The sequence below is a fragment of the Calonectris borealis genome, chromosome 15, assembly GCF_964195595.1.
Source record: "Calonectris borealis chromosome 15, bCalBor7.hap1.2, whole genome shotgun sequence".
In the NCBI taxonomy this organism is placed as follows: Eukaryota; Metazoa; Chordata; class Aves; order Procellariiformes; family Procellariidae; genus Calonectris; species Calonectris borealis.
The window spans coordinates 13,238,415-13,262,967 of NC_134326.1; the positions used below are offsets into that span (position 1 = coordinate 13,238,415).

A 24,553-nucleotide genomic window follows, 5' to 3' on the forward strand; every position below is an offset into this window, starting at 1 on the left:
AGTGATGCCGGAACGCTGCTCTGTACCTTCACATGCTTCAGTGCAGCATAAACAGCAACCAGTGGGGATAGACACAACAACAGAGCAGTGTCTTATTGTCACCATTATAAGGCAGGTTAACCAGCAATCGGTAAAATAGCTAATTTGCTATATTCTACCAGGTACAGTTCATACAATGCCAAGTACACACAGCCCCAGCTGTTCTGTGAACAGAACTAAGGAACCTGATGTGTCCAATATCCTGGAGACTTTTTCCCTGCAATGATCCCAGTGTCTCCTTTGTCTCCCATCGCTCACCATTAAGAAGTGGCTGCAAGCCCATGCCCAGCTGATGCCAATACAGGGAGCAGCTGAATCCCACCTGGGGCACAAATTTGGAGCAGTATTCAGCTACCAATTTCCATGAAGCTTGTCAAAACAGAATTGGAGAGTATGTTGCAGGTGACCAGGGAAGGAAGAAGATTAACACAGCATAATGTCAGCTTTGTTTCTTTAGCAAGATCAGGCTAAATGCAGCAGAGTGAATAGAAAAAGGCCACCCAAAAAACAAGTGTGCTGGGAAGAACCAGAATAATGTGCCTTGCTTCTGCTTCTGTACTGTTATCTAGTGGCTTCTTGCAGGCAGAAAAGGAAAGGCAGAGAGCTGTCTCAAAAAAATCAGTTTGCAGCTCCTTAGCCTTATCACGCTCAATGTGCTGCCAGTTCGTGTGCAGCTGGATAATCTCTTAGTGGGTGAACAGGTCCAAGTGCCACGTGCTCATCTGTGGGTCTCATTTTGAAATGCCTGTTCCAAGATCCACTGACACGAGTGGAAGTAATGAAAAAGCACAGGGAGCTTCTGCCTGCATATATTTGTATTATTATACTGCATATCCAAGGCAAAGTTCTTGCTCCACATAACCTTTGCAAAGTCTGTTTACCAGGTAACTGCACAACGGAAAAGAAACTTTAATCAAGATTTTGGTTATCAGATATTCTAGAACTTTATTTTACATGGAAAACTCGCTGATATAAGAATTAGTCTGAATTGGTCTGTAATATTAAGAAAAAAATCCTTACGGGCAAGCAGTTTTCATAATTAGCAGTCTTAAGGATGGTCCTCAGACTCCTTAAGAGCATGAGTGGTTGAAATCAGATATTTTTGGAAACCCCACACTTGTCTAACTCTGATCCCAGTAGAGATTGATTTGATAAAATTGCAGAAAGCAGAAATTGCTGAAGATGTTTTTTGAGATCTTGTTCAGAGGCCAGATCAGACTTCCTCCAGCTCCAGTCATGGGCTAGAGCCCACAGCAGCAACATGCTCAGCCAGGCAGAAGGGAAGCAATGTCTGCGGTAGGGTCAGTAATTTTAGTTTAGTAGTTGTTACTGCCAGTCAAATTCAAAAATACAGTCTAACACCAGCAAGTCCCTTCCAGTTTCGGTATGCTCTTACACAAAGCAACACGTGACATGAACACAGAAAATGGCAGAGCTGGTTTCCTCCATCGCTTTTCCTGGCCCAGGGATCAGTGATCACCTAATATCTGTGCTCCCACAATGAGCTCTTCAACCATGAATTCACCTCCGCATTCTCAACCTTTTAGGCCTGCTCCAACAGACAGCCCCAAGGCAACGCACAAGCACACGTGAAAATAAAAAGCACACCAGGGTCACATATCCCAACTTGCTTTCCATTTCTTCCTTCCTCAACAGGATGAGGAGACTCTCCCTCCTTTGTGAGTCTTTGCGAGCACACTCACCTGCTATATCCCACCTTAGCCAGGCTGCCCAGCGCTCCTGGGGGAAAACGCTCCCCTCCCCAGCCAGCTCAAGCCCTCCCATCTCTACCAGCTGGGGGAAGGAGGGGTAACTGCTCCACTGACCCCAGTTCCCCTTAAAGCACAACCAGACCGTGGCCTCAAGTGTCTCAGCTGTTAACATAAATCCCTGCTGATTTTGTTATTGCTCCTTTATGCCTCATTGTCTAACATAGCTTTGTTCTTTGCATGACTCCCTCGAAAATGACGAACTCAACGATAGAAAGTCTGTGAGTCTTCCCCGTGGCAGCAATGTCTGCTTTAGGTATTCCACGTTGCTGCTTGGGATGAGCTTCAAGGCAAAATTTGTACTGACCGATACTCGGTGAGAGTTGGTCTCTCTCCGGCCTGTACTACTCTTCTGCTCTTTCAGGAAGTCCCCAGCCTCTGTTTAAAAATGTGTTCTTAGAAACCATTGGGGAAAACTATTCTTCCACTTAAAGCTGATTGGGGTGTGTTGTGTCTATTCCTCAACAATGCATAAAATGTTGATTCATACTCATAGGGCTGCCTCCATTTATTTATTTTAAGTAACCCAAAGTTTAGTGTTGCAGAGAATAAAAGCCGAGAGCCATTTCTAACTGAGGCGCTAGGCCCCAGAGACTCCCCATTTATGAGCTAAAAGCCATCAAACAAATCCAGCATAAGCCATTAGAGTTGTTTGGTATCTGGAGGGGTGTAAAGGCAGGGCAAACTTTCAGCCAGTATTTTGTGCCATGTCCATGACTTCTCCACAAGCTAAGAAAAGTAAGAATTTAATTAATTTTACAAAGTAGTTATTTTTTATTCAGTTGTTTTAGAGGCCTGGAAGTGAGGCTTTCCACCCTGAGGACTTCTCAGGGCACAGGCAGGCCCGAGAAGAAAGCCACAGAAAAAGTGACATATTTTGCAGAAGAAAACACATTTAGTCATAGTTCTCTGAAAACAAGCTGTGAATATTCTGTACATTGACGTACTGACTCTGTAGGCTCCGAGGACATCCCATGAGGGGGTGAGCATCAACAGCTCCTCCAGATTTAACTGTGGGTGGACAGGAATTAGTACATTGCATTACTGAGCTGTTACCATGACTGGGTATACCAACCTCACTGAAAATTAAACTAAATGTACATTGAAATACTAATACTACCAAGTTTTTCCATGTGTCATCTTTGTCATGGCAGCTATGAGATTGCTTCTGCCCTCTGACGGCATGAACTTTTTTGTAGATGGCAGATACAATACACAGTAAAGACAAACATTTAAAAAACATGTGTGGTTTTCCTTTTGTGATGGAGTAGCCTTTTTGGCACTTCCCCTTTTTTCCAAAAAGGAAGAGAGAAGTTGAAGCAGATAATAAATATAATGGTAACTTTCTTTAGGGTTTGATAAGCGGATTCTGGAAATTTCCATTCAAGCCAGTAGGGTTTTTGTTTCTGGAACAGGCTGATAAAGTTTTTAATTAGAAGTGTAGCTTTTATTTGTTTTATTAGAATGATGTGAATAATGCTTCAGTAGTCCAGTCACGTTTAGCTGCTGAGCAGAGGGAGCAGCTAACATTTTGCAAACTATTTAATGTCCCAGCAACGACAAAGGCAAGCATGTATATAGTCCTTAGTGTATTATATAAATGTTTTCCTCTGCATGGATCTCATCTTCCAGGGCACTATGGTTCCCTGCACGTTCTGGTCTCCAATATGCAACAAAGCTGCACAAAAGAGTAAAAACCATGCTGTTAAACAAAAAACCAGAAAACAAACACAGAAGAGCAGATAGCTAAATCAATCAGCTCACTGGAAAAATGTAAAATATGCAAAACCACTTATTTAAACATAACTGATAATAAATAACTTTTCCACTTATGGGAAAATCCACACTTGAAGTTTGCATGCTTCCTAATGCAATGAACTGACAGTTATACTCATTTTTGCTTACTAACTAATCATAACTAGCGGGATTTATTAACTTCTTTTTGCAATGTTTCCTATTAACTTGAGATGAAAAAAGAAAGTCAAAGTATGTGGTGGAGCGGTCAGTATACTGACAACATTTTCTTTCTGCAACCTAGTTTGTCCTATTAGCTAAAGCAGAAACAGAATACTTACTTTGCAAAGTCACCCAGCTTCTTAGTATTGTAGAAATATTCTAAGGACCATCCAGAATGAAAATAAAGAAAAAAGAAAACAAATAATTTTCTTTAAACCATCAGAAGCAAGTGAAGTAGCAGGTTAAAAAAAAAAAAATTCAAGTGTAAGAAACTAAATAGGAGAACTTTAAGCAGATGTTTTCAGTATAGGGAATCCCAGTTATTTCCATGAGATCTAATTCATATGGCTTGGTTTGACCAAGAGCCTCTATGGAGAAAGTCTGGCACATTGAAAAGTATTGGATATAGTTATATGAAACCAGTGCCCCACCCACTGGGAAAGAGTGGGACAACATGGCAACTGAGGAATGGGTAGGAAGGAGCGAGTCGGGCAGGGGAGGTGGACTTGTATCACGCATCTCTTCACCAGACCATGGGTTGGCTGGTTGCTAAGGAGTCTGAGACACAAAATGACAAGACCACATTGGCACCTTGCTGTTCTGTGCCCCAGAGGCTAAGGGGGAGAGCTGAACAAGCAACCACAGCGCAGGGCACAGAGTGAGGCCATCCAGAGACCTCAGCTCACTTCCCTGAAGCAGAAGACACGTGGCATCTGCCACAGCTGTGATTAGACGTACCTGACCAATCCTTGAATAACCACCTGTGAAAAGTACTTACGTCTAGTGAGGAACAGAGCCAAAATAAGGATGGCTAGAAGTACCGCACATAAACCAATCCCAATGTATAGCCCATTTTCTGAATACTGCTGACTGGGAAGTGATACAGACATGTTCTGTCAAACACAAAACAGGTGAGCATTAGTGGCACTGAGAGCAAGAAGCCCATACAGTACCCAAAGGCCATTTTGTGTTTTGCAACCCTGCAGTTAAAGTACGCTTGAGAGCAAGAGCCTAATTTGAGATACAGGACTAGTTTCAAGCAGAACCACTGCAACAGTTCTGTGAACCATGTTGTTAAACACATTATTTTTTGAGATTGTGTCAAAGGACCTGAAGTTATGACAAATCCCATTTGTTCAGGTTTAATACTATTTGGTGAATATTTTATTTTTTATGATTAAAATATCTCCTAGTGTCACACCCTCCCGCTTTTTTGTCAGCTTATTCAGTAGTTATTCAAGGCTTTATACCGATAAGTAAATATGCCTTCCCCTTGCAGTGCTCTTTATTCAGAACTTCTTTCTGAAGCCAGCCCTTAGATATCTAATCTCTCATTAGGAACTCGGGCCTGGAAAGACGCTGAAGCGCAGTACGGTCCCTGACTTACATTCCGCACATGCAGCGGTATGCATGCCCACAGCACACACTGTCTTGTAGTGCATCACAGCAGGCCTTCCCAAAGGCTAGCTTGGCTGTCTTTGTCTTCCTGATAAAATTGGGGTGATGTTGCTGCTTGTCACCCTGCGATATGTGCTGGAGGACTCAGCAGGACAGACACAGAGCTGCCTGTTTGAACCCCATTGCGCGGGGAGTGCAGGGCATCCTGTGCTGTCCAGTGGTTCGATTTCAACTCTTCCCCAAATCCTGCCATACCTGCAGGTTTGAGGTTACATCCGAGCAGTCCAAGGTGCTTGAGCAGGGACCAGAGGCCTGAAAGGCAATATAGATGTTGCTAAAGCTCTTCCTGCATTAGTGGGAAGTACTTTATGCGTGCAAAGCAGGGTTTTTTTTCCCTCTTTATTAATGAACACATAAGCATTCTCTCATAAGCACTAAACATGCCAACTACAAAAAAAAATACTCTTTTGCAATCAAACTAAAGCAGTACAAGTGAACGGTAGGGATGACCAATAACCTCTCATGTCTATCACTCTGTCTAGGTATGCTACAGCACAACAGAGATGCTTACAGTCCGAGGAGCTTCTGAAGCAGAAACTGATGGCCACGTTCTTGTGATGGTAAAGGATGATTCACTGGCACTCCCATGAGCTGAGCAAAGGCAAAAAAAAGACATCACTTGCACAGAGAACCATTCTGCCTTGACAGAGAGGAATTTGTACTGCTGATTTGGGACCACCGAACTTAAGTATCTCTCTATCAGGAGTCTCGGCTCTGCGTATCATGAAGAGGCTGGTGCCTTCAGAGGGCAGCACAAAACTCTGAATATTGGAGCCTCTGCTGTCCTTTTCAGAGCTTTGAATTCCTTCAAGGGAACACGTAGCTCTTGCTGTTATCTGCCTAGAAGGAAGGAGTTATCAAGGTAGTCATCTGGTTTTGGAGCCAAGAAGAGGCAGTGGATGCCTAAAGCAAACTTAGGTTATCTGATGAAAACTGATTAAGGTTAACTCAGGGCCTTGAAAGAGCAAGTGGTTCAGAGTTAGAGAAAGTAATACTTTTTAAATTCCAGACAGCTATACAGTGAACAGACTGACCAAAGTGTGATATGTTTGCATAAGGACCTGCAGCATATTTTGAAGTAATTTCCCAGAGCAAAGCTATTTGCAATATTTAAAATTCAGAGCTACAAACTTGTCTTCCATATCATCAGTCTCAGTTTCTCTATGTGTTGTCAGATGATATACCACTCTCCTAAAAACAAGATCTCCTATTCACATTATGACAACCCCAGCTGGTTTCTTTGATATTTTAAATTGTTACCCTTATCCCAGAAGCTTTATTTTGAAAAGGACAGGATCATCTGCTTCACTGTTCTCTTCCACTGGAGATGCTGGAGTATTCCTACATCAGAGGCACATGGCCACCTGCCTTTTCCAGTCTCCCTCTGGGTGAACAGGCACATACTAACTTGTATTCTGAAAACATAAAAAATAGTTCCACCAGCAGCTAAGGAAGATGTCACAGGGTTAAGAAAACCCGTGAGTTCTAAGATTGGAAGCCATGTTATTTGCAGCTAGAACAGAAACAGTCTGAGAAAGTTTTCACTTCTTCTTCAAAAAGGAAATGCAACTGTTTTAACATTTTAGAGTTGCTTAGCTGGAAACATCCGAGATGGAGGGAGAAATACAAATGGCATCCCTGATTTTTCTTTCAAAATCCAGAGAATAAGCTATTGTTATACTATGAGCTCTCTTGTGTAATGGAAATTAAAGTTGTCTTTTTCAGACTGAAAAAGATGCAGCTAGGTGGGTATACAATAGAAGTCTATAAACTTATGAGTGGAATGGAGAAATCGAGCGAGGAATAGTTGTTCACTGTCTCTTCCACTACAGTGAGGGGCCTCATTTTATTAAATATGCATAGGCTACAGAGGACATGGGCAGCCTCTGAGACACACATTATACCAGGATAGAAGAATATTTGATGCTGTATCATAAAATTACTGCCCTGTTTCTATGACCCTCCTTAACAGCAGTCATCTGCTGTTGACTGCTACTGAGATAGGATCCTGAATTAGATGCACTTTTGAGCTAGCCCAATAAAACGGTTCTATGTTATAGAGCAACAAATAAATTGATTAAATAGTGGGCACACCCAAATCCTAAAAATTTGTCTTTTACTGTTCATGGGGTGCATTTCCAGAAGATGAGGTGAGATTTTATACCACAAAGAAAACAACATACCAAAACAACAGCCACAAGAAAAACAATGCTTGCAGCACCAATAAAACATCTACTTAAGCATAACACCTGGAAGCAAACTTCCTCCCACATATACATGTTTCTTCTGTTGGACACTCTATATAACGTCAGGCAGAATTTAAATCCAAGTTCTGATCTCTGGTTCTATAGTAATGCTTAGTAAATTTTAGCCAAGACATTTCTATCATCTATCATTCTGTTTCCTTCCTAAGATCCCCATTTGCAATATAGCTTATATATGCTATTGAGATTAATACTTGGATAAAAGTTACCTGAGGTCTGTTCAGAGGTGTAAGTGTGAGGACTTGCAGTAGAGATCCTAGCTGATGTTAAAAAATAAAACAAAACCAACATACGTTATAATTAACCTCAGTGTGCATTTATGTAGCGAAAAAGAGAAAGTGTTTCTATAATAAAAATTTGCTAGCACCCAGCTACACAAGTACATCTGTCAGCCACTTGTTCCATATATTATTATGCTTTTTACAAACAAGAAAAATCAAAGGAAGACACGATAAAAAAAAATTGTCTATACTAATTTTGTGTCCCTGGGCTTTACTCTGGAACCAAGCAGGGAAAATGAAGCACTGTTTTCTATGAAAAGGGTACAAGTATAGCGCTTCAGATGAATTAAGTACCCTGTGCTGCCCTTTCCCTTAAATTCTTCAATTAGTGCTTCTAAGAAAGCTCAGTAGTGCTGTGCACCATGAAACAAAGCACCATGTCCTTTTTTTAATTGCAGTGACTGCGCTGGGATTACAACAACCCCAAAGAAAACTTAATTTAAAAAAACAGCAGACCTGCAAAGTCCTAAAGATCAGTCCTATGGGTGATTATAGAAATCATTTCCACCACAAGCTTTGAAATCCAGACTCAACAGCAGATTTACCACAATAGTACCGACACAAGAGAGCGCCTCTGCACTCACCTTTCTCTATCACAACCTTGTGGTTACTTGTCTGATCATTGAACCACCCCGAGATCTCCACGCGGCAGCAGTATATCCCACTGTCTGCTTCCTCGGCGTTCACGATTGTGAGGGACACGTCACCCATCAGCAGGTTCCCTTTCAACATATACCTGCTGTTGTACTGCTCTGTCACCTTCCACCCGTCTGTCCAGATAATGGTCCGATAACATTTTGAAACAGGGCAGCTGTCACGACCCCAGCACATTGATGTGATGTCTCGTGTCCCCTTAACACTGTAAAAACAGGGCACAGTGATATTCTGACCAACCTTTCCTTTCACAAGTGATCCCAATACCGTGGGGCCTGTGGACAAAAAGACAAACGTAGCTGTTGAGCGCAGTGCACACAAGTGGAAGCTTCTCGCGCATCTTGCATGACCCAATACCTCCCATCTCGCAAACACCACTAGGCATTGCTGGATCAGGTTTTCCACAAATAGATGTGAATCCAGCAGGACTGATGCAGTGAGGGATAACGATTGGGCCAGTGATTTGTTCAGAATGTGTCTCTAGCCAGAGAAAGAAAAAACACACTTTCTGCAGGCCCTGCAGGTAGGCAGAGAGGTAAAGTGAGAACAGAGTTTGGATCTGCACAACTCTGCCTCTCTTTAGCCATATCTGCTTTGCTAGCTCTATTTTTTTCCTTAGTTCAGATTTAATCCAAGCCACACATGGGGGAAGCAGTAAGACATTGACTTTCATTAAAACCATCGTGGGGAACTCTTCCTTCCTTTCAATGAAAAGCCACTAAACGGCAGGTTTCATCAGAATGATCACTGCTGAACACGTTTCCTTTTTTCTTGCCTAATGATAGACTTTGCCTATTCCTATCAGAAGAGATTTTGCAGAGCTTTTCTGAGAAATTTTATATCCTCTTTTTTCACTACCTTATTTTTTTCCCTCATTCTTATGCAGTTTCTAACTTGTTTGGTTCCCATTAAAAGTAATTTTTCACATTTCCAGAAGACCATGTCACACTATTCAAGTGAGACCTAGCAGGCAATAGCCCATTCATCACAGTGAGATGGCTTCTTTTGCTGTATTTAGATCACTCCAGTCAATATTCCCTTTAGGAGGGTTTTAATAAAAGCTGTATTAAGTGCCAGCCAAAATAATTTGTGCTCTGGTGATCCAGTCATAGCCATCCTGTAATCACCTTCCTTTAACAGGTTACGCAGTGGGGCTCCTGAGGTGCACGTTCTGTCTGCTTGTACTTCAAAGAAAACTGTTTGCCATATACTACACGTTTCTTATCAAATTCAGTAACATGGGATCACGTGTAAATATTTTAATCTATCCATATTAACATTTCAGGGATAGAATTCTCTGCAGCAAGTACAGGCAACAAATTACCTCTATTAAAAGTCTAGCCCAGTCTATAATTAGGAAGGGAGCTCCCGGAGGCAGGTCCGCCAACACGTGCCAGTGGATCTCAAGCACTGTATGGCTTGATTGCGATTGTCCCTTGTGAAAAAGCTGTTCTCCCCAGCTCAGCTCAGTCATTTTCCTAACCTAAGCTATTATACTTAAAAATAAGTCTGCATTCAGAGACTTTGCCACAATAGCACACTAGAAACTAATGTCTGAAAATAATGTATTTTATTTAATATAAAAAAAGCAAGATCTAAATGAATCTCATCATAAAAGGCTTTATAAAGAACTAGAGGAAATAATATCTGTGATATCCCTTTTCTTTCTACTGAACATATTCTACCACCAAATTTTTAATGTCCATCTGCCTATACTAGTACCACTCTGCAACCTGTTGTTTTCAGTGCTATTGCCTTTAACAATATTTTCCTAGGAAGACTGCTTTCTCAGAACAAAAAAAAGGAGAAATTATCAATTTGTCCCAATAAAATTTCATACTGGCTAAAAAACACCAGAAGCCACAGTTGACCTTTTCCCTGCCTTCCTAAGTATTCACCTTCGCAAAGCCTCTTAAAAGCAAAATATCCTTGTTTTACAACTTTTCTAAAATGATTTAAAGTTTTCTGCTCATCTCAGATCATCATTAGCTAAAAAACCCAAAAGATCATTCACTAATAAGACTAGCAGAGAGCCCAAGAAGCAGTCTTTTTAAAACCATCATACCCTCAACATGATTTTGTTTTAAAAAGGAGATAAGGCCATCAGAAGACTATTGAGCCACTATGGTAAAGTTCTATTCATAACACAAGCCTGCAGTCTCTGTGCCATGTGGCCACTCTTCCCGTTGTAACATAAAATCTCTCTTTGCGGTCCTCAGAAACATTGATGCATGTTACCTCCATCCATCTCCACCTATTCGTTTAGGCCCACTTAGTTACCTGTAAACAGGATCAGAAGAATCCAGTTCATGCAGAGATGAGACGACATCGTGGCTGAAGATGAGCAATAACACTCCTGTTCACTTTTCGGGCACCTACATTCAAGAAAACTTATCTTCTTTGTAAACTTCTGGTTTTACTTCTTAGTATCTTCACATACATCAGTCACAGTTGAGAATGCCCTTTGGTCTAATCCGAATTGCCTTTCCTGTGGTTAGTCTGTTAGTCTCCAGCAGCACCGCCAAGCACTGCTGCCGACAGCGTACGCAGCTGCACTCTTGCTGACTGTGGTTTGACTCGCAGCACTTCAGAAATCTACTTCTCATTTTTTCCAGATCTGGTTGATTACAATAGATGAAACTGTTGTCAGCACCACCGAGCTGACACGACTGTCAGTAATCCATTGCCCCATACCGCTTCCCACACCTTTTTTCGCCATAGTAGATAGAATTTGGATAAGAGATTACATAGGATATCTAACAGACTGTGATAAACAAAGGACTTGGCAAAAGAACAGATTTCTAGGAAGAATTACTCTAGCATTTAATCATTAATTTCTGGTTCTAATACTTAGAAGCAGCTCAGAGCATCTTTATGCAAATGCCATTTTCTTTGTAGGCTATAATCTGGTAGTATTGGAAAGCTGCCCTGCTTTACACAGTGGTAGCCTAACAGAGTTGCAGTCTTTCATCATCTGACTCTTAAAAATTCTGTATGCATCTGGGCTGTTGCAATATAAAGTAACACACACAGACTACAGAGGTCACTTTCAAAGTAGTGTGGAAACCATGTTGTCACAGGCTCAAGGCTCGCTTTGATAAAATGTTGCTGAAATACAGCTTTTGAGAAATAGTGTTCCCCGGCCACTCTCCCTGTCCCTGGAATACCTAACTCTTCTTGATCAAGTGTATTTGATCTAGGGCCAACAAATGATCTTTGCTGAAGTAACTAATCTACTTTACACTGTTTTATACAGACAAAATTAAGTTGTAAGGAGTTACTTTTTATCAATACCTGAAACAGCAGAAATGCTTCCAAAAACACACCCAAAACCATACATTAGGCTAGAATCAGAACCAGTAGAGCTGTCTGGCACTGACTATCTTACCTGAGAGCAGTCTCAAAGTGACAGTTTCTTTGAGTGAAAAGGAGGAAAAACAAGGGATTCAAGTAGCCAAGAGACAAACACTAGCAACATACCTATAGGAAAGAGCTGAGAGAAGGAGGGAAAAAGGGAGATTTTTGTATGCAGTGGCTGGAAGCAGGACCCTTAACAAAATGCTTCCTCTTCGCTCCTTTTGTTTCTGGGGAAACAGGAAACTGCAGATAGCTGCTACAGGAACAATTCTGATCATTAATGGCAGGATCCTGAAACTGCTCTGCACAGATGGAAAAGGCAGGGTAACTTGGCTCTGGCAGAAGGCAGGTGACCGCATTCACCACAGCCGTGCCACGATAGTGCACGGCAGCAGCTGACGAACTCCTCTTGGTGGTTCAGTGTGCAACAAACATCCACCTGCAGACCAGGATACATCCCTTCTGCCAGTTACCTGCAGTAACGTGCAGTGTGCATGGGTCCACGTGGATTCCTCCTCTGTGGGGGCCACGTCTGAGCTCTGGAATAAATAAATAGGATAAGAAAATAAGGAAACTGTTATCCCAGAGCTCTGCCTGAGCCCATTCTACTCACTTCACCCAGGTTGTTTCGTTCATACAATAGTCCACAGTAGTGCGGGTGCTGTCTGCTGGTTGTATCCCCAGGAAAGCCATTCTGGTGACATAGTAAGAGAATGTGAGAGCTACAGGGCAACAGTGAACCCACTTGCTTTAGATTCCGTCTCAAACACAGACCATATGGAATGCCTTGATATAATTTCTGAGTTCCTGTTTTTTGTTTGTGCAAGATATGAGCACCATTGCTGTAGACAAGATGCCAACGTCATCTTTTTCATGCAGCCCTTAAAGTAGCCACACATTTTTTCTTGACTCAGAGCATATAGTCAGATCATACCTTCTGAAAATAAAACTAAAACATTAAATATTGAAGTAAGTTTAAAGCATTGTTGGAAACACCTCTTCATTGCACTATTTTAAAGCCGTATCATTAAATAGCTTTTCTTCTTTTCCCCCTAGATGATCAGAGCTACACTGGTGACAAACTTGGCTTCTCTGGATCAAGAAACTTTTGGAACTTTTCCAGTAACTGTACTTCTGTTATCCCTGTGCTTGTTCAGATAGTGTAATAGAAGGGCTGGGCTTTTTTCTTTTCCTTCCCCCTTTTTTTTTTTTAATTAAGAAAACATCCAAAATGCTGCTTAACACTTGATGTTAACTTTATCTCAAGTTTCATAAAGCATATATAATCCAACACATATTGTATACATTAACATTTCATGGATAGAATACTTCAAACGTTATCACATCCAAAAATAGAATCAGGATTTCCTGAGGTAAGGAAAGATCTCATCATCAGGAGCAGGTTAACGAACGCACTAGAGAAGACAACATTTATAATCAAATTTGCTTGTCAGTGAGTCACATCATCCTACGAAGTGCAAAATGCCCATTTCCCTAGACTAACAGGCATATGATACCCACTGCTTTCACCACAGCTACAGTCCGTTGTTTTCCCAAAAGCAAAGTTGTAACAGAAAAAGGGAAAACTATCATTGCTTTGACCTGACAACTGAGGAAAAAGGCAGTGTTTTGGCTGAAAAAAGCCCAGGAAGCCTCCCACAGCTTTCTAAAGGTTTGCCTTAAACATAGAAAAAAAATCTAGAATAAACAAATTATTCGTGACACTTTTTAGAAAGTGAAAGCAGCCTTAAGTATTTTTTTAAATGACATGATCCCCGTTTACCTCAATGGTTTCACAAAAAAATCCGTTGCAATTGTTAGTTGCTGCTAGGACCCAGTTTGTGCAGCATTTTGAAACTATGGTACCCAGGCCTATGACTTTATTAAAAGCACAAAAATTAGACAAAAATCAACAGAAAATGATTGAGCACCTATGACAGTTCTTTTTGAATGACAAGTTAAAACGTCCGTGACAAACTGTAGTTCCACAGTGCGCGACCTCTCTTATCCAGGAGGCACTAAATGTTTCTTCATAACTTCCACATGCAATCTACATTTGCAAAGTAGATACCAAATTAATTCTGCTCACTTGCAACTGTTTTAGTTACCTACAAGCAAAATAATTTAGATCTAGTCCGGGGAGAAGGAAGGAAACAGTGGTAGTTGAAAGAGGGACAAAAGTGTTAGCTTTGTAAAATTATTTATACATTTCTAAAAAAACCACGTTTCTACTTCTTTATTGTTACTTACGATGTCATGTGCACTTAAAATAGCAGATGATGTCGTCCAATGAGTCATAGACTTGCTTCAGTTCATCTTTATCTGCACCGAGCTCAATGCCCACGACCCAACAGCTAAGTACTTTTGCCTGCCCATTTAAGTAACATTTCTGAAAGTGACAGAATTATCAAGCGAAACAGAGACATAGCTTGTTAAATCATAGTTAAAAACAGAGTTTGTGTGAGTTCCCTCACCCATAAAGTTTACCTGTTTTTTAGCTGCTGTACATACTTTGGAAAACATACATACTACAGTGTTACGTGGCAAAAAGACGGAAGTAGGATTTCCCTGACAGGAGGGGCAGGGTAAAGCAGCCACTTCTTCACTATCAAATCACTCTATTCCTACAGGGGATTGATCCAACTCAAATGTTCTTCAAACATGGTTGATATGGCTTCCACTTGATGGAATACTCGCACATTCTTTCAAACTTAGTTGTTCTCAATTAGTATAAAGACTAATTGACCAATCAGACTTTTCTTCCTGAGAAAAACACTCAGCTGGGCACAGAGCCCGCCTAAGAGGCAAATACAAAGCATTTGCACTGCAAAATGATTCACTTTATGCATGTACATTAACTATGCAGGAAATATAAGATAGTCTAAGCATTTATGTGGAAAAAAAAAGGCATTTTTGTAAGCTCAAGGCTGGTTATGATGTACATCTAAGAAAATCAACATCCAATTAATTTTAATTCATTTAGTGGTTGAGATTCCTGACAGCGTGTCTCTATAAAGCAAATTACACGTTACATCTGGATTAAAGGAATGCTTAGCTTGTCTTTAGTACAGTTATATTATTACAAAGCTAGAAAGGAATGGATTTTGCAGATTTGACACAAATTTTGTTTTTAATATTGATTTATGCATACCCACTGAAATTGTAAACAAGTAGCACTTATTTGAAATGGAGGAACTGACAACTGCAATTCCTCTCAGTCAGATCCCTTACTTGGTTCCACACTACAAAGCAATTAAAAAAAAAAAAAAGCATACCCAAAAAGCAGAAAGTGACAAATGAAAGTACAACAGAAAAAGCTAATTTTAATCTGTGGCTTCCACCTCACATGATACATTTAACAAAAAGTTTTTTGTTTCTACCAATAAACAAACAGCTCGCAAAATATGAAACCTTTTCATCTGCCTAGTCACTCACAACCTCCAGGTGTACAATAAATGCTTTGTCTGCTTGTACAATAGCAAAACAAAATACAACATATACGCTCAGAATGCATTCTGCCTCTCACTATGGCGAGCTAACAAAATGAAAAGTGTTTTCTTCATGTCATTTCATCAATAATGCTACACATAGCTGCATCTTTGTCTAAAACCTGATCTCTCTTGCCACCAGAACGCTCTCTCTGTTTTTCGCTCTGTCCAATACAGTTGCTGCCATCATCAGTATCCATTTTTTCTGCTTTCACTCCCAGTCCTCCCTCTGAATGAGGCAGATCATCAGGCAAGGAAGCCAGGCAGTTCTGAATCATCTCTACAACTCGCTCTAGATGCTTCTGAAATCGCTCTGCTGTTTCCAAACGCTGACGTTTCTGTACCTCCATCATGACTCTCAGTGTCTCCCTAGCTTGGTGAGGGCGATACTCATTTATAAGATGATGGACATGAACAAAAAGCAGTTTCAAGTCTTCCAGTTTCTCTTCTCGCTTTATACTTCCTGGACTCCTTATCAAGATATCCAAGAGGTCCAAAAAGTTGACCAGGATAGACATATTAAGTTTTCTTAATTCCTTCTTATGATCAAACTGCATAGGATGTAACCGTTCAATACCCTGGCTCTCCAAGGGTCGAATAATCAGATCATCACATTGAAACTGATTACCAAACATCATATAACTGTCTTTCACAGGTGGAGGTGGCTTTGGAGCCAGGCCTTTACGGATATTTTCATCAGTATATTCTTTTATATATTGCATTGGAGGCGGAGGAAGGGCACTCACTTGCTGAGGTTCACCCATTTTTGCCAGATGAAAATACCTAGGGAATGTCCCAAGAAATATATGTTAAACAATTTGTGTGATAAGGTTATCACATAAATAGAAACAAAGGCAACATAAGAGAGCTGGCTGTGAGAAAATGAACCAGAAGAAAGTCATCTCAATATGTAGAATACAGGAAACTCCTAAATAACTCCATTAGCTTTTCACTAAGGTATACTTGCAGCAGGATTAGCTTCACTAGAAGCACACTAAGCGTTCATTTCTCGAACAATGAAAGACCAGCCTGTAAACAGAGCAGCTACAGGAAGAGAGGGGAGACCCCTTCCCTAGCTGAGGCCTGGCCCGGTAACACCACGCCTCGCGAGAGGGGAAACCGCGCAGCCCGGAGGCGGCCAAGCACCGCCCTCAGGGGAGGATGCGGCCTCGCGCCCCGGGTCCACAGTCCACAGCCCACCGCCAACCTGCTCTGCTACGGGCCGGGCCGGGTCGGGCCGGGCCAGGCCGGGCCGAGCCAGGCTCTCGGAAGGCCCAAGCCCCGCCACAGGGTTCGTCAGGCCCCTAGTTAAGAGAGAATAGCTGGGGGCGCGCTACGACAAGACCCCTTCGGCGACTGATCACGCACCCGGCGGAGGGGACAGCCCTGCTCAGAGCCCGCGACCGCGGGCAGCCGCCAGTCCTCACCTGGCCGCCGAGCTCCCCTCGGCCCAACCACCGACGCCCTGCTTCCGGCTAGCAGCCCGCTTCCCTTCCCCTTCATTGGCTCGCCGAGCTCGGGACGGCCGCTCTGATTGGCCCTCACGAACACCGGTCAGAAGCTTGCTCCACTCCCCGCGGGGTCTCCCTCGGGAGGCGGTGCCAAGCACCGCGGGGCGCGGCAGGCCGTTACTGCCTGTGGAGGGCAGAGTGCGCCTTATAGCGGGGCGGCCGGGCTGTGCCCCGACACGGGCGCCTCAGGGGCCTGCCCTGCTGTGGGACGGGGCAGCATGCAGCCCGGCCGGGGAGGGCCGCAGCCCGACCGCTGCTGTGGGTCTCCTGGGGATATGAGGCTCCCTCACCAGAAGCTGCTCCTGAGGCGGCAAGGCCAGAGGCCTGTGGGGGCCGGAGCGACCGGCCTGGCGGTTGCAGGCCTGGGGCCCCCCCCGGAGACTTCCCCGCTGCGCTGACATAGTGTTTGGAGGCAGGCGTTTAGTTCCCTGCTGCTGGGAAACACGGGCTGCTTTGAAGGAACATGCTTGATCGGGGTCTGCCAACATGATTCTTACACATTAGCCACTGAATTACACAGTGATCATCCAGTATATGATCATGGGGTACATAGTGATCTTATGGTATGTAGCGATCGTATGGTATGTAGTGCTTCCACGGATCAGAAATGCAGGCGTTACCCCGGTCACGAAATGAAAGCATTACCCTGGAAAGCGTTTGCATCGTTCCTTCAGCTGAATACACTAAACCTGAGTACATAAAGGCTGTAACAAACAGCTGGGCTCCATTGTTTCAGTTTTGTGTTAGGAGGAGTTGAAGAAAAAATTGCGGATTTAAGTTTTTCACCTTGTAGATCACTGGGAGCTGGGCTTGCTGGCATCACGTCTGCAGGGATTTCTCCCTGAAACGGCCAGCAGGAAAGGATTTTTGACAGTTGGCCGTTTATGTCTGCTTTCTCTTTTCCTCAGCAGATGGCAGCAATGGCCTTTGTCTGACAGGGACCCGTTGTGTGTACATGCAGTATCATTTACAGATTCACTTTTCAAGATTGATCATTTCACCAAAAAGAAGTTTTGATTGAATGACAATTCAATCCTTTGGATCCTCTTAATTATTTCTAAAACAATGCAGAGAAACTCCAGAATAGTTAGGTTTATTTGACTAGAAAACCTGAAAAAAATTTACAGCTCACATTTTACTGAATATATATTTAAATATTCCAAACCAAACAACGCTCTACAATTGACAATGAGTGCAAGCCTGGCTGCAAAATAGGCTGATCTATTTTCATTTGTAAGCAAAGTATATTTTGGGGAGGAAATGACCCCTTTGAGACATTTGTTCTCAGATGATGTGGCGAGTATCTGTCACATAGGAAGGAACTTCAGTGAACTTGCTGAAGAAGTCTCTCCCATGATGAAGTTCAATGCCCTTGTTCTCTGGCAGTGCTGTAGAGGATTTACACATTGCTGATTAATTATTACATTGTTTCTTAGTCTCATATCTCTTCATTACTTAGTCTGAGTTAAAGGTTTGTCCTTTTCTCTGTATTCACACAGATTGATGTCATCAGTGTGATTATAGTTTAGTATTTATCCATGTATATGTATTTATGGATATGGCCTATATTATATTTTCAAATATAGGCTCAAGGATTATTATTTTTAAGTAACTAGGCCTCAATTTATGTATATTGTCCAAAGGAGGGTATTCTTGTCATTTGGTAATGACTTACAACTTTGATTTAGGGAAAACTGACAGTAAATTGATCTGGGCATAATCTGTATTTGTCAATAGTCTCTGGACTGACAGATCTGATGCCATCTGATATCTGAAATGGTATTTTCTGCCCTTGATGCCATTACTTCTACTTAAAAAGTGAGACAAAGGTCCTTACATTAAGGATTTTGTGGTGCCCCAAGATGTGAATTAATCTAGTGTTCTTTTCAGAAAGACATCCATACGGATTGAAATGTCACGAGTGTGAATGGCTTGCTCAGACTCAGGAGCCTGTGTACAGAAAGCTCTTATTCTTTGTGCAGAAATATCCTAATGGGCAGCCACGGTGGGCAGCACAATGCAGAAGAAACTTAACAGGATAAGGTGTTTTGCCCATGTTGTGTTCGGTTTCCAGCGTTCAGCACTGGACCTGGGCTAACTATGCCTTTGAAACATAGGAGTTGTGCTAGTACACAATCTGTTAGTAAGAACGACCTTTAAGAAACCCAGAAAGCACAAAAGGTCATTGATTCCAAAATAAATATTGCATGCTTTAATTTTTTTTTACAGTCAAGACTTAAAAAACCAAACAAGTTAAAGAATAAGAAGTCTAAAAAGTTGCCACCAGTCGCCACTTTCCTACCATGGCTATGGAACTTATGGTCTCTGCAGAGTGAAGGAGTGCTTTGGTGTAGACATTGAACTGGGACTCCGGTAGCCTCCCATGCCACAGGCTTGCTGTTTGACACAAACCAGTCACTCAAACTCTGCTTATTAAGCCACAAGAACCTTTGGGATCAGCAGGAAGATTTAACAGACCTTTAATCTTCATTCATAAAATCAAAATACTTTACCACATTGCTTCTTTCATCAGCTGGTGATCCTGTCAGTTGAGAATCTAAACAGTTTGGAGCAGAAAATCACGTACTATCAGCCAGGGCGATCTGAGATGGCTTATCTTTTTTTTTTTTCTTTTTTTTTTAAACATGGTTGTTGTTTCTAAGTACTACTTCAATGCATACAAATAATTATTTTGAAGAAGCGAAAGTACTCCACGATGGAGATGAAGATCTTATCAAGGCACATAAATATGTAACTGAGAGCATGGTTTTCAAATACAGGCAAGGGTGCAGTTCCATGCTGCAACTAAAAAGTTTTCTGCTTTGGAAAGGGAGGTCTCATTCCTTCACCCTACTCTTTCTTCCTGGTCCTGCTCTCCCTTCTTCCTTCACTGCTTCTCCAGCCCCCCACTTCTGGCTGTGCAGTCCTTTCTTTGCACTACTTTGTGCTATCACCGTCAGGCATTGGATTGCAAAGTAAACTGATGCAACTCCAAACCCCACAGAAAACATGACTCTGATTTTTCTGGATTACGTTTTCTGCTCTTCTAGTGAGTTAAGTCACCTCACTGTGCTACCTATCCTATGAGCATCAAGGCGAGCTTTTAAGAGAGGAGAGCGCATAGGCAGAAGGAAGGGAGGAGGTCGGGGAGCTGGTGAGGGGAATGGTTCTCCTTGTTTCTGTGGCAGCAAGCTCTAAGCTTGTCTCAAATCATCTTGTTACATCATACCCTGACAGACAGGCAAGGAATAAAAAGCACCGCCTCCAGAGATGCATGAGAAAACCCATGTAGTAGGAGGTACTATCAGATCTTTGGTTTTATTGGAGTTTCCAGACTTTGATTTCACATTCTTTTAACAAGAGCTGAGCTTGATTCTCTAGTGCCTTGCACTCAGCGAACTGTGCCGCAAGGATGTAAAATGCTGTGACTTCAAAAAGTAGAAGACAGTGGAGGGCCAAGCACTTGTTTTTTACATGATCTCTGTGATCTTCTGGAGTCATTTTCCCAGTCTGTGTGTAGTGGCCAAGACAGAGGGGATATAACATCAACTAATGAAAGAAGAAAAAAGGGTTTCAGTCTCGTTCTCGGTAGCATGGTTGATTCTCAGAAGACCCATGGATGACCCTTTCCAGCCTATGAGCAGCTGCTAGCATTTCTCTTTACAGTGGTTCCAAATGAGAAATTAAGAACGATGGTGAGTGTCATGTGTAGCACTCTACAGTTTGCTTTCTGCTACATTTCAGCTCTTGTCTGAAATAAGAACACTATCCAGTACAAGCCTACCACTGATAATACAGGACAATTCCTACAGCATTTCCAAACTGTGGGAATGAACCTGGACACCCCTTCAGCAGATGGTGAATCAGTACAATGATATTGTCCGCCTCAAAGACACATCATCTTAATTTATTGCTTTAGTTAAGTTTATTTTGTTTTTCTTCATAACTAATTTTAGGCAAATTGGCATGTTTCATTATCAGGCATTCCAGTTTTGTTAATTCAGCAGCAGTGTGTACAATGTGTGCCATTGCAGTATGCTAAGTTATTTTAGCAGAATTTTAATCCAAGCATTGTACAAGCACAGTAAATACAAACCCCATTTCACGCATGGTCTTAGAACAGCACTGCTCTCTTCTGTGCTAGAACATATTTCTTCCATTTTTGATTGCTATTGCACTCTAAATAGTAAAAAAAAAGTGTTTTTTTCCCCCATGCTGCCTGAAAAATAACCCCAAAATGAAACTCAGTTCCAGTCTTTTGTTGGGTTTAGGTTGAGTGTTACATCTTACAGCCTAGTTAAGCAATGAGCTCAGGAATTTCCTTTTTTGGTGATTGTTATAGGCTTTGTTGCAGGATATACCAGGGAGGAGGGGAAGAGAAAAGGAGCCTGTTGGGGGTGAAGGGAACTTAAGCAAGCTTTATGTCTCCATCTGCTGTGGTTAATTCCCATCTCCCTGTCTCCTGCTGTGGCTTTGGGAATTAACGAATTGCAGTGCACTGCTGTGCTGCCTTTTCTTTCTGACTCCTTAGACTAAAATACCAGCTGCAGCCTACTGGTGCACCTACTAATGTAGGAAAGAAGTTTAATGTTCCCGTCATGTAGAAATTGCGGCACACCAATCTTCAATGCACATGACAGTTGCGCTGCTTTTTGCTATACAGCCTATTACCACAGGCATCTGAACAGATTCAAATCTCAGCACAGAGCCTGGATGGTATATCTCACTACTCATTTATAAATTGACATGGCTCAAAATCCAGGCACATTTTGGTAGAATCAGCCATCACTCTTTCCTATGCTCATAGTCTTAATGTTGTTTCTGGAAGCAACCCCCCTACCTGATTATTAAACCAGACATTAATGCTGGATCTTTACTCAGCCACATCTGTGGTGACTGCCTATTCTAACTTGTAAATGAACATGTCTCAAAAAACATGTCTGCATGGTATAAAGAAGTAATCCCTATCCAGCCATCAGCAACCTGGGTAGCTGCAAACATGTCATATTGCCAGAATAAACTGTGGGATCTGAAGCACTGCAGTTTTGCCAGCAGTGTAAGTCATGCCTTTGTCTTCAGAAGGAAATAATAACGGACAGGAACCATGATAGGCAGGCACTAATAAAAGGAGCGGGAACAAATTCCCAGTTTGGGTATGACGTGATGAAACTGGGTTTTCCTTTCTGCATTTTTGCCTTATAGAGAACAGCTGAGCAAAGGATTATTTGTACCTTCATCACGGAAGAGCCTGTCTTAACCCTGTGCAAGTTCACCAGTATAAAACATGTTCTCTATGTTACTGCCAACATCAGTAAGCCTGGGAGTGATTCGCTTCAGGCATTCACATCATGGATAATTCACTACATCCTCCTAGCAGATGCTCAGAACAAGGCATCTACTTTCCCAGGGCTCCCGAACAGTTCACAGGAGAATCTTGTTCTGGTTCTACAAGAGCAACTACCTTGGTCATTGGGAGCAGTGCGAGCGCATTCAAAGGTGAATTTTAAGTCCTAGAGGAAAGCTGGATGCATCTGGCTCATAAAGACCGGGCTAATTCTTCCCTTTTTCTGCAGCTTTCTGTCTTGTTCTTTGGGTCTACTGGAGACACGTTTATTGGGGTGATAATGAACTGCCAAAAAAGCAAGATAGCTGAGTAACCTAAATAGAGTTTCTCACACTCTAAAAAAGAAGCAAAATGGGTTGAATTCTGGAAGCTTGGAAGTTGAATGATAATCATCATATTGAACAGCTGGTGAAAAGCAAGAGCTGGCACCCAGGCAGTAAACCTGGCCCAAATATTACACATGATAGAAGTATACAGGTTGTTTTATGAGAGTGAAGATATCGTTGCAGCCTTCTGGTCTGTTTTTTTACAAAACCAAAAACTATCTATATTTAACTTTATAAATTTCTCTGCCGCCTTCAGGACATAGGCATTGGTATCAGAGCAGGATGTGCGGGTGGGGAGATTTCCACAGTCTGCAGTAATAAAAGTGTGAACTGCATAATCTGGGTAAATCCCCTAAGAAAAAATCCAATCCTTAAAATAACATTTTTCAGAGCAGAAATAGAGCAGTTTGCTGGAGGTAGCAAGGGAAGAACAAAGGTGATTAAAAGAAAAAAAAGGAGCCCACTGATAAGAATAACTTTATCTGTAACCTCGACTTGCCCAGCATAGAGGAGTATTTAGTGCACACAGCAGCTCAAATCTGAAACATTTAAAGTATTTCAGATTTTCCTGCATATGGATGGAAAAGTGTCAAAGGATACATGGTAGCAGGCTTTATAAAAGCATTTAAGCAGTGAAGATGTAGGATACCTAAAAAATTCATCAGGCACTGTCTCCTCATTTTAAGGGACTGACTTACAGTGGTTTTAAGATACTTAGGACAATTATATTTAATTCCTTTCTATTAAGGATACAGAATCTCTGTACCATGCAATATAGAGTGGTTCCAAAAGCCTTGAACAAAAGCTCATACATTCAGTGTGTCACTGCACCGTCATACAAGGTCAGGTTCTAGAACTGAGATACCTGTGTTAGCGGGATATTCCAGCTCACACAAGGAGCCCTTTCAGGAAGGCTATGTAGTTTGTGTGTAGAGCTCCACAGACTTGTCCTCACGTCTTCCAGCTCTGCAGCCAACTTGGTCCTAGACAAGTGGTGTATTTCTTCCTAACTATATATATATATCTCCTGCTCCACTGTAGTAGGGTCCTGAAACCCTTAAATGACTGAGGCTTTGTTTAAAAGAGTTATAACCTGTTAGTCACCCAGGTGGATGATGACATATGATTTTTATGTCTACAGTTCATGTCTTGAAAGCAACAAAGAATTTTATTTAAAAATTGGCAAGAAATCACAATCTTTGAAATTAAATAAAATTCAAATACACATAAGCAGGTTACTCTTTCATAACTGTATAGTTAAATAAAATACAATTCTTAGACCATATGTTTTTGTATATATATGTCAACCTGGCTATATGTTCATTAGACTTAGAAAGCATTCATATTCTGGTTTTGGTTTGCTACACTCAAATATTTGCGTGTTTGCTACACATGGGGTTTGGGATTAAAGTGAAAAAGGAACATGAAAGGGTAGATCTGTGGCAAGAGTGGATACAAAAATACATCAGTCTCTACCTCCTCCCCAGTTCAATAGTGAAGAGTTATCAGTTGATAAAGATATTGCAAAACAGAAATAGTTAGCAGCTCTCACTGAAATCAACCCCTGTGTTTATATCAATGACACCCAAATCTGGCTGTGTGGACTTGTTTCCTTCCATACGGTCATTCTTACTTTTTTCCCTGTCTAAAATCTTACCTGGCCCTTCATCAGTTTGAGCTCACCATGGAAAACTCGGAATGGCTGATCTCACCTGCTAAATCCTGCTAGTTCTAACATAACTACCAGATTCTCTTACCACTCCAGGCCAAAATCTGATTATTTTCTTACAACTGTGTGTGTCTTCCTACATGTGTTATATCAAATCTGTACCTTTTCTTCCACAGCAGCTCAGCCTGTCCAGTTCTCCCACGTGCAGAGCCAAATCTCGTTTGCTCTTTGTTTCTCTCTTGCCTTGACCCTCGCAGCGTCTTCCCGTCAGACCTCCTACAACGCATCACATCATACCATGTTTACACCAAAGTGCAATTGCCAAGCCCCCATCTGAACATTTGATCAAATCGCTCCCCTCTTCATGTCCCTCCGCTAACTCATCTCTTATCTCATGAAGAAATCAAGCTGCCAGTTGCTACATTCAAAGAATTTCT

General features: G+C 41.8%; 2 protein-coding genes across 10 annotated transcripts; both read right to left on the minus strand.

The window, feature by feature from the left end:
* Window positions 1-3,253: 3,253 nt before the first annotated feature.
* Window positions 3,254-14,879, minus strand: LOC142088688 (hepatitis A virus cellular receptor 1 homolog). 8 transcript variants are annotated; one of them, XR_012675911.1, is made up of 11 exons: window positions 14,029-14,879; window positions 12,392-12,472; window positions 12,252-12,317; window positions 8,352-8,626; window positions 7,696-7,746; window positions 5,734-5,813; window positions 5,418-5,474; window positions 5,152-5,285; window positions 4,543-4,657; window positions 3,884-3,923; window positions 3,416-3,486 (listed from the first exon to the last, which is right to left on the minus strand). XR_012675911.1 is itself a non-coding variant. In XM_075164270.1 (10 exons), exons 1-10 carry the CDS (start codon window positions 14,034-14,036, stop codon window positions 3,393-3,395), a joined length of 867 nt encoding a protein of 288 aa, XP_075020371.1. In that variant the 5' UTR covers window positions 14,037-14,879; the 3' UTR covers window positions 3,254-3,392. The 8 variants fall into 8 exon arrangements, 7 of the variants coding, with proteins under 7 accessions (XP_075020371.1, XP_075020376.1, XP_075020375.1 ...); XM_075164270.1 differs by lacking the exon at window positions 5,152-5,285 and having other exon boundaries at window positions 3,254-3,486; XM_075164275.1 differs by lacking the exons at window positions 5,152-5,285; window positions 14,029-14,879 and adding an exon at window positions 10,702-11,038 and having other exon boundaries at window positions 3,254-3,486; window positions 8,352-8,696; window positions 11,902-12,317; window positions 12,392-12,424.
* Window positions 14,880-15,081: 202 nt separating this feature from the next.
* On the minus strand, window positions 15,082-16,798 carry MED7 (mediator complex subunit 7). Of its 2 annotated transcripts, none has more exons than XM_075164279.1 (2): window positions 16,694-16,798; window positions 15,082-16,049 (listed from the first exon to the last, which is right to left on the minus strand). In XM_075164279.1, the coding sequence occupies exon 2, from the start codon at window positions 16,028-16,030 to the stop codon at window positions 15,338-15,340; it is 693 nt and encodes a 230-aa protein (XP_075020380.1). In that variant the 5' UTR covers window positions 16,031-16,049; window positions 16,694-16,798; the 3' UTR covers window positions 15,082-15,337. The 2 variants fall into 2 exon arrangements, with proteins under 2 accessions (XP_075020380.1, XP_075020381.1); XM_075164280.1 differs by having other exon boundaries at window positions 16,635-16,795.
* Window positions 16,799-24,553: the final 7,755 nt, after the last annotated feature.

Coding starts and splice junctions, on each gene's coding strand:
- LOC142088688 (XM_075164270.1), bottom strand. Junction 12,318..12,391: donor AACGAAACAACCTGGGTGAA/GTGAGTAGAATG, acceptor TATTTATTCCAG/AGCTCAGACGTGGCCCCCAC. Junction 3,487..3,883: donor AAGCTGGGTGACTTTGCAAA/GTAAGTATTCTG, acceptor TCTTTTGTGCAG/CTTTGTTGCATATTGGAGAC.
- MED7 (XM_075164279.1), bottom strand. CDS start 16,030: ATGGGTGAACCTCAGCAAGTGAGTGCCCTTCCTCCGCCTCCAATGCAA.